Source organism: Spinacia oleracea, chromosome 2, assembly GCF_020520425.1.
Source record: "Spinacia oleracea cultivar Varoflay chromosome 2, BTI_SOV_V1, whole genome shotgun sequence".
NCBI classification, from domain to species: Eukaryota; Viridiplantae; Streptophyta; class Magnoliopsida; order Caryophyllales; family Amaranthaceae; genus Spinacia; species Spinacia oleracea.
This window is the reverse complement of record NC_079488.1, coordinates 98,455,972-98,468,210: the sequence shown is the minus strand read 5'-3', so window position 1 is coordinate 98,468,210 and position 12,239 is coordinate 98,455,972. Positions and strand designations below refer to the sequence as shown.

General features: G+C 48.5%; 1 protein-coding gene across 1 annotated transcript; it reads right to left on the bottom strand.

The window, feature by feature from the left end:
- Positions 1–8,441: 8,441 nt before the first annotated feature.
- On the bottom strand, positions 8,442–10,827 carry LOC130468038 (uncharacterized). The gene is made up of 4 exons (XM_056837438.1): positions 10,568–10,827; positions 10,233–10,316; positions 9,456–10,154; positions 8,442–9,374 (listed from the first exon to the last, which is right to left on the bottom strand). Exons 3-4 carry the CDS (start codon positions 10,134–10,136, stop codon positions 8,574–8,576), a joined length of 1,482 nt encoding a protein of 493 aa, XP_056693416.1. The 5' UTR covers positions 10,137–10,154; positions 10,233–10,316; positions 10,568–10,827; the 3' UTR covers positions 8,442–8,573.
- Positions 10,828–12,239: the final 1,412 nt, after the last annotated feature.

Here is a 12,239-nt window from a genome sequence, read left to right as displayed (position 1 = left end):
TTCAGTATACATATATACTTGATACTTTGTGATGCGTGCCTTCCCTAGATCCTCCCAAATCGAACAAGAACAAGTTAGAATGACAAACGACGTTCCTCCGTAGATAGTCTACAACACGTTCGGATCCGCCTTAGATCGTACCAACTAGGATATAAATTAAGGTTTATGATTTCGGGATTTCACTTTTATGTGATAGGCAAAGTTTATGAATTGATGTATTTTTAATTCATGACCATAGGTCATGTATTTTATAGGAAAATAGAAAAAAACCTAAGAGCCAAAACCCTAGAACAATTTATGAAGTTTTAGGAAAAATTCCAAAACCTTAAACACCCTAGGCTTGGCCAGCCACCTTGGTGCACAAGTAATACCTTGCGGGCTTGCTTGGTGCGTGGGTCCAGTAGCGCTGCCCAGCCCTACCGCGCGCGCTGGGCTTGGTGTGATGTGTAGCGCGTTGGGCCTTGCGGTCTTGCGTGTTGTGCTGCGCGCTGGGCCTTGCTGCCTGTCGTGTTGCGGCGCACTTGCGGGTTGGCTCGTTGAGCGATGGGCTAGCCCATGCGCTAGCATGTCGCTTGTCGAGCTTCCCATTTGTTTTTCCTATTCCAAAATTTATTTCAGATTCGAACAGTATTTCCGATTCCGAAAATATTTCCGGTTCTGATAATATTTTCGTTTCCGGAAATATTACTGATTCTGGCAATAATTCTATTTCAGATAATATTTCTGACTTCGATAATATTATATTTCCGTTATGAACCATATTTCCGTTTTCCGTAATATCTTCATTTCCGACAAATATTCTTCCTTTGCCTTTTGATTGTTTATTTGTTTAGCTCCCAATGAAACCAACATCCATCATTTCTGAATATCTATAATTATAGTATTTTCTGAATATAATATTCACCTAAATACTTGATTCGTCCACATACTATTTGTGTGATCCAACGGGTTCAGTCAAGAGCAAGTTGTGACGTTAATAATATTAATTCCAGTTGAATTGAAGCGGCCTCTCGCTAGGCATTCAGATCACTTGATCTCACCGAATAATTAACTTGCTTAATTAATATTGAACCGCATTTATCAGACTTAGCATTAAATGCATTACCATGTTCACCCATGGACACATTTTTAAAAGAAAGAAGTATAGTATTCCAAACCATTAATCTTCTATCTAGCTATCAGATCGTTTGACACTTACTTAACTGTTAAACCATGTTTATTAGTGTTTGGGCTCCCAATTGATTCTCAATTGGGCCACTAAGTCCAAAGCCCAATGGCTCTAAACAACAACATCAAACCTACCAATGGCTATTCAGCCATCCATTAAGGCCCAAGGCCCAATAACAATAAATGACCTATGGGCATTTATTATGCAAACACTATAAATAGGCCGCCAAGGCTCACACCTCAAGGTACGTCCAATTTACCGCCTTAAGACTACTCTTCTAGAGAACTTCTCTCTAGAATCCGAGCATCATTCTTACTTAGGCATCGGAGGGGCTTTCCTCGGAAACACCCCCGAGGCTAGTGACTTTGCTCTTGTGCAGGTGAATTCGGATTCCACTCATTCAAACAAGCAAGATCTTCAACACATACAAAAGGGCCTTCATTCGAAGCCCATTGTTTCCATCTTTACAACACCGGAACAATTTGGCGCCGTCTGTGGGGAAGAACACTTCAAAGCCTTTGAAAGACATCAATCACCTCTTTCCGCGAAAATGGTGAACGATGTTGTTAACAACAATGACGACGATATGATGGTGCGGTCAGATTCAGAATCTGACCAAGAGGGGCACCCTCAATCGATGGCGAGGTCACAGCCAAGCAGAGCTACGACCGCCACAAATGCAGGACCTCCGATTCCAACTAGGGAAGAGCTCACTGCGGCCATGACCATCATGCAAAACTTCCTCTTCAATGAGAAGCAGCAAGGACTGGCAAATGACCGCAGAGAAGAGAGGAGGACCAGGCGAAGGCTGAACGAGCCACCCAGTGTGGAAGTGTCCAGACCCGAACGAGAACTCCTTCCCTTGACAGGTACACACTTGACGTCGAGGTGGATGGAAAGCACGTGGGACACCCAAAAAAGGGCACAACAGCAACCAGATTGGTTTGCGAGACCATCGCCTACTCCAACAGCTCTCCAAAGCGAATCAACTACTCGTAATCCTCGGATCCGAAGCTCGGTACTCAGCAGGTTGAGGCCCTCGGTCCACTCAAGGTTAAGACCTTCGATCCATACGAGACTCGGGGTAGGTGAGTCGAGCAGATCTGGCGAGCGACCCGAGGTCAGTAGCCGAGAAAGAAGAAGAGACGGGAGGCATGATCGAACCCCTAGCCCCCATCATACGCCCGAACGTTCTAATCACAGAGCCTCGGCAAACGAAGGCATCAGGGCTAGACTCGGGAAAAGAATCATGACTCCTACGTCATCCCCTTTCTCGGACGAGCTGATCATGGAAGAAATACCGAAGGTAAGACTGCCAGCTCACCTAACCTACAGCGGAATCACAGATCCGAGGGATCATGTCATCTCCTACGAGCAGCAGATGTTCTTGAGTCCCTACTCCGAAGCATGCTGGTGTAAATATTTCCCAACCACGCTAACCGGAGTGGCGGGAGAGTGGTTTAGATCGCTGCCGAAGGGATCGATCAAGAGTTGGAAAAAGCTGAAAAAGAGATTCTGCACACAGTTCGTGAGCAACAATCGCCCCGAGCGAACCACAGCAGAACTGACCTCAATCCAACAAGAAAGAGACGAAAGTCTGAGAGAATTCATGGCCAGATTCATGAAGGAATCAACAAACATACCAAACTTGCAGCCAGACGTGGCCATCTTCGCCTTGAAGCACGCGCTCCAGGAAGGGAAGTTCCGTGACGAACTCTCAATGAAGAACCCCTCCAGAATAGCTGACGTGCTCCAAATGGCTGATGCGTTCATCAGAACCGAAGAGTTCAACAAGGCCGCTGCAAGACTGAAAGGATCGTCAGATCCGAGAGACACAAAGAATACCCAGAGCAAGCCCGAGGGCGGCTCAAGGAAGGGGAAAGAGAAAGTAGGAGCTAGAGAGATGAGCCCGAAGAAAGACGGGAGAAGGGGTGAACTTCAACCCAAGTACACCAACTACACTCCACTAGCTCTGCCCCGAAAGGAGATATTCAGCCTCAATAGAAATGACGAAAAGTGGAAACTACCTGGGAAGCTCAAGTCCAACCCAGCTCGGAGAAACAAGAACAAATGGTGCGAGTTCCATGATGACTTCGGTCACCATACCGAAGAATGCAACTCGCTGAAAGACAACATTGAGGACCTCGTTCGCCGAGGCTACCTGAAACAATACTTGTTAGACCGAAGGGAGGAAAAAGAAAAGGCCGCAAGCGGCAAACAACACGAGCAACCCCAGAAAAGGGTCTACGAAGCAACAGGGCACAAGAAAAATGACATCCTAGTGGTGTTCGGGGGACAGAAGTCTGGCCAGGCCAGCAAAAAACACCTAAGAGCCCTCTCCCATCGGGTCAACTTCAGCGCGGTTGGAGACAACCAACCACACCCCCCGAACATGACCTTCACTGCTGATGATTGCTTCGGAGTCCAGTACAAACATGACGATCCTCTGGTCATTTCCATGGACCTCAACAACCACAACGTACATCGAGTGTTAGTCGACGGAGGAAGTGCCGTCAACATCATCTTCAGAAACTGCTTCGAGCAGCTGATCCTCGAAGAACCAGAGGAAGCACTGACGAAAGTCAGTTATCCTCTGATCGGATTCAACGGATCCGCAGCTATCCCTCGAGGAAAGATCACCCTGCCAGTCACAGTGGGCGAAGGCCAGGCAGCAAAAACCCTTCGGGACGAATTTTTGGTGATGGACTGCGACTCCGTATACAACGTAATCATGGGGAGAACCATGATTCACAAGATGCAAGCAGTCCCCTCCACATACCACCAGCTGATGATATACGTCTCGGATGCAGGATTCGCCGAACGAATCAGAGGTGATCAAGAAGTGGCGAGAAGAACCTGCCACACTGCTGTCCGAAAACCCAAATTGGAGGACGGCCCCGAGGAAGGAAAGGGAGCTAAGGGAGAGGAAAGCGAGGCAAAAAGGAGAAGAGCAAGCACGAGAAGCTTGTCTCCCGCAGAAGTTGATGCCCGCCCCGAAACCCTATCTCCCGAACCAGATCAAGAAATGGAGGATATCTTCCTCGAAGATAATTCAGACAGGAGCGTCCGAATAGGCAAGGGCCTAAGCTCGGGGCTCCGAATCGATTTGATCCGACTACTCAGGGATCACAAAGACATCTTTGCATGGTCAGCAGCAGATATGCCAGGGATAAATCCGAAGCTGATTTGTCACAAGCTGGATGTCAACGCTGAAGCTCGGCCAATCAAGCAAAAAAAGAGAAATTACTCCTCGGAGAAAAACAAAGCCATCGCCGAGGAAGTTAAAAAGTTGCAAGAGGCCGGATTCATCGAACCATGCATGTATCCGAGGTGGCTGGCCAACGTGGTGATGGTCAAGAAAGCGAACGGCTCATGGCGAATGTGCGTAGATTTCACAGATCTGAACCGAGCCTGCCCCAAAGACTGCTATCCCCTGCCAAGGATAGATCAACTGGTTGACTCCACCAGCGGCCATGCACTGCTCAGCTTCATGGATGCCTTTTCAGGCTACCACCAAGTATTCATGCACCCCGATGACAGGGCAAAGACAGCGTTCATCACAAGCGCAGGAGTGTTCAACTACAAAATGATGCCTTTCGGCTTGAAAAATGCCGGAGCCACCTACCAGAGGTTAGTTGACCACGTCTTCGCCGACCAGAAAGGGAGGAATGTGGAGGTTTACGTGGATGACTCCATCGTAAAAAGCATCAAGGAGGAAGACCATGTCAAAGACTTGGCAGAGACCTTCGGAAATCTGAGGAAATACAGCATGAAGCTGAACCCAAAAAAATGCGTCTTCGGGGTGAAGTCAGGGAAGTTCCTCGGATTCATGGTGAGCGAAAGAGGAATTGATGCGAACCCAGACAAAGTCCAAGCGGCATTGGATTTACCCGAGCCGAAGACCAAGAGAGATGTGCAGAGGCTAACCGGCAGGTTAGCCGCACTAACAAGGTTCATATCAAAAGCCTCGGACAAGGGAGCCCCCTTCTTCAAGGCACTGAAACCAAAGAACCTCCCCGGAGGAGAAGCAGAACCAGTCAAGAAAAAGGGGGTCCCGAGGAAAGTGGATCCCGAACTGATATGGGAACAGGAGCAAAAAGAAGCTTTTCAGCAACTCAGAGCCCACCTAGCTCAACTGCCGACACTGGCCAGACCAAAGGAGGGGGAAACCCTGTACCTATATGTCGCAGTTAGCCCTGGAACCGTCAGCGCAGTGCTTCTTCGGGAAGAAGAAAAGAAGCAACAGCCAATCTACTTCACCAGCCGAACACTCACAGGAGCCGAAACCCGGTACCCACTCATCGAGAAAGTCGCATATGCAGTAGTGGTAGCTGCACGAAAACTGAGGCCATACTTCGACTCCCACCAGATCACAGTGCTAACTGACCAACCGCTCGAAAAAGTACTCGACAAAATAGAGAGGTCAGGAAGATTGGCTGCCTGGGCCTTCGAACTATCAGAGTTCGGCATCAAATATCAGCCGAGGACAGCAATCAAAGCACAAGCATTGGCAGACTTCTTGGCCGAGTGCTCATACCAGGAAATGTTGGATGATACGAAAAGCACTTGGGAGGTCTTCACTGACGGATCTTCCACAGTAAACGGCTCAGGGGCAGGAGTTGTACTAATCCCCCCGACGGGGAAAAGCATAGAGTATGCATTGAAGTTTGGCTTCAAAGCAACCAACAACGAGGCCGAATACGAGGCCGCAATCGCAGGGATAGAGCTTTGTTTATCCCTGGAGGCCGAACATGTTCGCCTCAAAACTGATTCCCAGCTTGTAGCCAACCAGATCCGAGGGGAGTATGAGGCCAAATGGCCCAGCATGACAGCCTATTTAGCAAAAATTAAATCCTTAACGTCAAAGTTAAGATCCTTTGAAGTCATCCTCATTCCCCGAGGACAGAACACGCAAGCAGACGCACTGTCAAAACTCGCAAGCTCAACACTCGTCGACCTAAACAGGTCGGTCCACGTGGAAGTTCACCAAAAGAGAAGCATCGACTTGCTACCCACCACAGTATGCAGCTTACGTACCGAACCTAGCTGGATGGACGCAGTAGTTGCATACAAAGAAAGGGGAGAACTTCCCGAAGATAAGCTGCAAGCGAGAAAACTGAAAAGATTCAACAGATGGTTCATCATCAGCGCCGAAGGAGAGCTCATGAGGAAATCATTCTCTGCTCCGTTGCTAAAATGTGTGGGTCCAACAGACGCTGACTACATCCTAAGGGAAATCCACCTCGGGATATGCGGAAACCACATTGGAGGTAGGACATTAGCACATAAAGCCCTTCGGGCTGGGTACTGGTGGCCCACTATGGTTTCCGAGGCAAAGCAGATGGCAAGGAAATGCGAGAAATGCCAAAAGTTCGCACCAGCCATCCATCAACCAGCTCAAACCCTACAATCAACACTGTATCCCTTACCATTCGCACAGTGGGGGTTAGACATCATTGGTCCCTTCCCCTCAGCGACGAACCAGAAGAAGTGGTTGATTGTAGGAGTCGACTATTTTAGCAAATGGATCGAAGCCGAAGCTGTCTCCTCCATCACCGAACCTCAGGTCCGCAAGTTCATATGGCAGAACATCATCACAAGGTTCGGCATACCAAGACTGATGGTCTTCGACCACGGGAAACAGTTCGACAACACCCCGTTGCAAAAGTGGTGCAAACAGTTCGGCATACACCTAGCGTACTCGGCAGTCTGTCACCCACAAAGCAACGGGCAAGCCGAAGCTGCTAACAAACTCATCCTCAACGCACTCAAGAAAAGAGTCGAGGATGACAAAAACAAATGGTTAGAAGAGCTACCCGGAACGCTATGGTCCCTTCGGACCACTGAAAAAGAAGCTACCGGACAAACACCGTTCCACCTTGTATACGGGTCCGAAGCTGTAATTCCTGTGGAAATCGGAACAGAAAGCCTGAGGATCCAGGCATACAACAGATATGATGGGCTCCAAGGAGAAAGCAACAATCAACTTCTATCCGAAGCTCTCGATCTACTGGACGAAGCTCGGAACGATGCAAGGACACTCAACGCAGCCTATTTGCAGAGGGTCAACAAGCATTACAACCGAAGAGTCAACGCCAGACCCCTAAAAGTCGGTGATCTAGTACTCAGAAACGCCGCCTCGGTTCAGAAAGGACGGATCCATGGCAAACTCTCAGCCACTTGGGAAGGACCATACATCATCCATTCCGAAAAAAGGCCAGGCACGTATATGCTGAAACAGTTAGATGGAACAATCCTGAAGAACCATTGGAATACCGATGTTCTCAAGAAATATTTTGTATGATCCCTGTCTGTAAACCAAGTAAGTTGTTTAATGAGAAGAGGAAAGCCATTGGCACCATGTGTTTCATTAAACTTATCTCTATAATTATTGTCCCTTTATATATATATGCAGCCTCGGATCTGATCAATCCGAGACTAAAAACAGGTTGACTTTGCCCATTCCTTGATAAAATGCAAGAAATGACCAAATCATACACTTCAGGGAATCGTCCAGAATCCTCGGATTCGCGGTACCCTAATAAAATTTGTTCGCAACAAACAGTCGCTCGAATCAAGTTATAAAACTCCGGCTCAGATCCACGGATCGCCGAAGGCATAACTAAAGAGGCAGACTAGCGATCTCTTGCCCAGGTTTCCGAACCACAAGAGATCGGAAGAACAATCCAAACCTCTGAGCAGATCGACGGATTTGAAGAGTCTGGAAACTAAAGAGTCTCTTAGCAGATCTACGGATTTGAAGAACTCGCAAAACTAAAGAGTCTCTTAGCAGATCTACGGATTTGAAGAACTCGCAAAACTAAAGAGTCTCTTAGCAGATCTACGGATTTGAAGAACTCGCAAAACTAAAGAGTCTCTTAGCAGATCTACGGATTTGAAGAACTCGCAAAACTAAAGAGCCTCTTAACAGATCTACGGATTTGAAGAACTCGCAAAGTCAAAGAGTCTCTTAGCAGATCTACGGATTTGAAGAACTCGCAAAAGTTAAAAAGTCTCTTAACAGATCTACGGATGTAAAGAGCTCGCAAGATCAAAAGGTTTTTAGCAAGTCTACAGAAAGAGGAGCTCGAGAAATCTACGGATCTAAAGACCTAAAATTGCGAAAGTACAAATTGAAAAGAAGCAGCCAAGTAACAAACATTCATTTTTTATTCAATATTTGGGGGGAGTACAAATACACTGAAAACCTCAAAAATTGAAAACAAAATGAAACAGTTAAAATCGCCAGCCATCAACAGACAATACCGGCCTACCGAAGTACTAAAAGAAAGCAAAAAGAAATGAGTACAACGCAGCGCCGAGGCAAAAGGGGGAAAAGCAAGCACATATTCGGAAGTCCTCAACTGGAACCGACCGACTCTGAAGAAGACGACTGCCCGAATCCCTAACTCTTGGGAGTCTCAGGAGCGGCCCCTAGGGGAGCATCCTTCGAAGAACCCCCAGCAGTGGTATCACCTTCGGAAGTTGCCTTCTGGGCCCGAGCCTCTGCAAGAGCAGCTTGGCGCTCAGCTTCAGCTTCATCTCGATCAGCTTGGCATTCCACCAAGTGGTCCTCGGCCTGCATCCATAGAGGAACTTTCTCGTTCCAAGGGAAGTGAGGCATGTGCTTCGCAAACATGCGCCGAGCACCCAGGATGCCGTTCCAGTACTGCTCTCTACACTGATCAGCAGTGTAGAGGTTGACTCGCTCCTGCTCCAGCTTCCGAATATAGTCATCCTTTTCCCGAAGCTTCAGTCGAAGGACAGGCACCTTATCAGCTTGCTGCTGGATCAGCTCCCGATGCTGGACAAAATGGTGGAGCCTTAACTCCGCCTCTTTATGCTCCTTGTCGGCCGCTTCAAATTTAGACTTCATCTCCTGGAAGAGTCTATCTTTTTCCTCAAGTTCGCTAGCGAACTTAGCGGCCATATCCTTCTTTTCCTCAGCAAAGGAAGCGATCTTCTCAGCATCCTCTTCAACTCGGAAGATGAGCTGGCCAACCTCGGTCCCGATCTTCTCAGCAGATTCTCTAGCCTCGCGACTATAGTGAAGGTACAGCTGCTTGAGTTCCGTAAGCTCGGAGAGGAGTTGCCCAGCCTTCTGGTCCAAAATGGGAATATCACGAGCATAAGCCTCACGATATTTCCTCAGTTGTTTCTCCTCAACCGAGCTACACTCGGAAGCGAACGAAGACCAGAAAACAGCCTGGGAACGAGAGAAAGATGAGCAAAATAGGAAAAACATAAAACGAAAACACAACTCAAAGAGAAAAATCTAGCAAATTACCTCGTTCAGATAGTACTGGGCCATCATAGCCGGATTCCTCTCTTCGGCACCAGGAACCCTCCACTGCGGGTTAGCACGAAGCAGATTCTCCCGAGCAGCCTCGGGGCCCACCAAGGATCCCACGTGAGCCAAGGGGTCCTCTCCCAAAATCGGAGCCCTGGCATATCGAGCCATCGCCTCCCTTACTTCTTCGGGGATCCGTTTTAGCGGAACATCCGAACAGGGATCAGCATGGATCAGCCTATCCAGGGCCGAGGTAGAAGTAGAACCCAAAGTTGAGTGGCGCCTCTTCCTCGTCAAACCTTGCTCGGGCTGCTCCTCCTCTCCAGCAGAGGGAACCTCCTTCTGAACCTCGGGGACCGCAGCTTCGGGGCCCGAGAGATCTATCATCTCCTTGTCTGGACTCTTCTCCCTCTCGAAGGGAAGATCAGCAGACTCCTTCTTCTCCCCAGCTACCTCAGGGACATCCGAACCAGGAACAAAATCGGCTTCAATCGCCTCCATCACCTCGGTGATATCCTGGATTTCGATCCCCAAAGCAGCAGATGGTTTAAGGGGAGAAGGGATGATATCTTCCTCGATCAGCGGCTGATCCACGGGCGGCGGTTCAGCAACCACCACACTCTTTAACTTCTGCCCTGGCAAGGGCATGAAGTGAAGAAGATTCTTAGGAGGAGGCATGACTTCCGAAACCGCTTCCTACATAGCAAGCGTTCAAAGATTAGTTTCCGAAAAAGGGAGAAACGAACTACAAAAAATCCAAGTCAGAACAAATACCTTCTCCGAGGGCTGAGAAGCCTTCGCTTTCTTCGGATGCGTGGACGGCCTCAAAAGAGTGCTACCCTTCCTTTTGCGTTGATCCTAAAAAGGGGAGACCAAGGGTCAACGAATATAAAAGAAGAAAAAGGAAGAAATAGAGAAAAAAGCGGGAAATACCCGGTTCCTAGATAAAGTGATATCTATCCGAGCCGGAGATGAAACCGAAGGAACGGCACGCGGCACAGCGTCAGTCCCAGGACCCTAAAAAGATGGTCCAGGACCAAGACGTTAGCCGACGGCCAACCGAAAAGAAAAAGATAAACAGAAAATCGAGCTTATAAATGAACACTCACCGGGTCCGAAGTTGTCTTCAACTCAGGAAGCACAACCTTCACAGGAACAGCTTCAACAGAAGAGGCGGAATCCCACGGATCAGCTCGAACTTCGGATATCCGAGCAACCCCCGAAGGAGACAACACGTAATCCTTCAGACGAGGATTACGAGGGTTATCTTTTCCGAACTTGTACTCGGGAGCCGGGTCGTGAATAGTCTTCAAATCCAAAGAAATGCCCAACTTCTTAGGATCAATGCAGCTAAAGCCGTACTCTGCAAAAACAAAGCACAAAACATGTCAGAAAAACGAAACAGGAAAGAGGACAAACTCACTGAAAAAACGGTCTCAGCCGAAAGACACCTACCCCTGTCAAAAATCCTGCTGAGACCGGCAACAGCAAGAATGTCCTCCCTCAAAATGTAATTGAGATTCGGGAGCCAGCTAGACGGCAGTCGATGGTTATCCTCTTGAGCCAAGAACCACTGGAGGAGGTCCACATAGTGGCGATGGTTCCGATCTGGAGCTGCCACACCCCTCATATCAGGATCAGGAGCCACGAACCACTTCGGAGGACGATAAAAGTTGGGATGCTTCGGATCCGTCGGCACACGGACGAGCAACCACTCCGTCTTCCAATTGTGGTCAGAGCTAAGGTAGGGGTACGCCGTGATGTAGTTCGAATCCCCCCTCTTTCGGGACTTCTTGTTGACAATGGTCCACCAACCATACCCATCACCCTTGGAAGCATGGTTGAGAACCAGATCGTGAAGATCCCGAAAAATAGCGACAGAGCAAGGGAAATTGACGAAGTCACACACCCATCTAAATCCGATTATGTGCCTCATAGATTTGGGTGTGAGCTGGGCCAAACTAATGTTGTACGACACCAAAAGCTCGGATACGAACGGATCCAAAGGAAAGCGGAGACCATTCTCCAAATGGTGAGTGTACACGGAAATGAACCCCCTCGGTGGATGAGTCACCCGAGGACGCTCTTGTTCAGGAAGCTCGCACCAGTACCCCAAGGCATGCTGAATTCCGTATAGCTCCTCGGCCTTCCGATGATAATTCCCTAACTTCGCTTCCACCAACCAGTCACCGCTGACCGATTTCTCCAACGGACCGTCGATCTGCGTGGTCTCGTGCAAAATTGAGGCATACTTACCCTTCGGATCAGCTTCCGTCCAATGAACTGGAAACTCGGAGTAACGACGACGAGCACCCGAAAAGCCAGCTCTCTCACCAGAGGTTGCGCGTTCATCTTCGGAAGCATCCCAACCAATCGAACTCTTCACCAACGGCCTCTCCGAAGGTCGACCCCTCGAAGATTTCGGTAACCTCCCCGAAGGCACGTTCTCTCTCTCACTAGAGGAACCAACAACGAACTTGCTTTTGCCCCTATTCTTTGCCATGGTCGCGAAATCTCGATCTAGGGTTTAGAGTGAGGGGTAGAAGGAAGAGCGAAGAAAAAAGGAGAACTCAGAAGCAAATTACCTTTTTCCGAAGCGGAATTCGCCGATAAAGCGAACAACACAAGTTCCCGAAGTCTAAAGTTGGCCGAATTTCGTAGATCTGAAGAAGCAAATTGCACTGCGATCGCCGGAATTTAGAGAGAGAATGGGTTTGAAATAAGGAGTAAAAAGTTCAAAAGGAGCAAAGCACCCAGTATTTATAGAAAAGAGAAAGGGCG

Bases quoted from the DNA above. Each gene is read 5' to 3' on its own strand.
- LOC130468038 (XM_056837438.1), bottom strand. From the start codon at position 10,136: ATGCCTCCTCCTAAGAATCTTCTTCACTTCATGCCCTTGCCAGGGCAG. The intron at 9,375-9,455 runs GTAATTTGCTAG...TCTCGTTCCCAG, and splicing joins CCCAGTACTATCTGAACGAG to GCTGTTTTCTGGTCTTCGTT.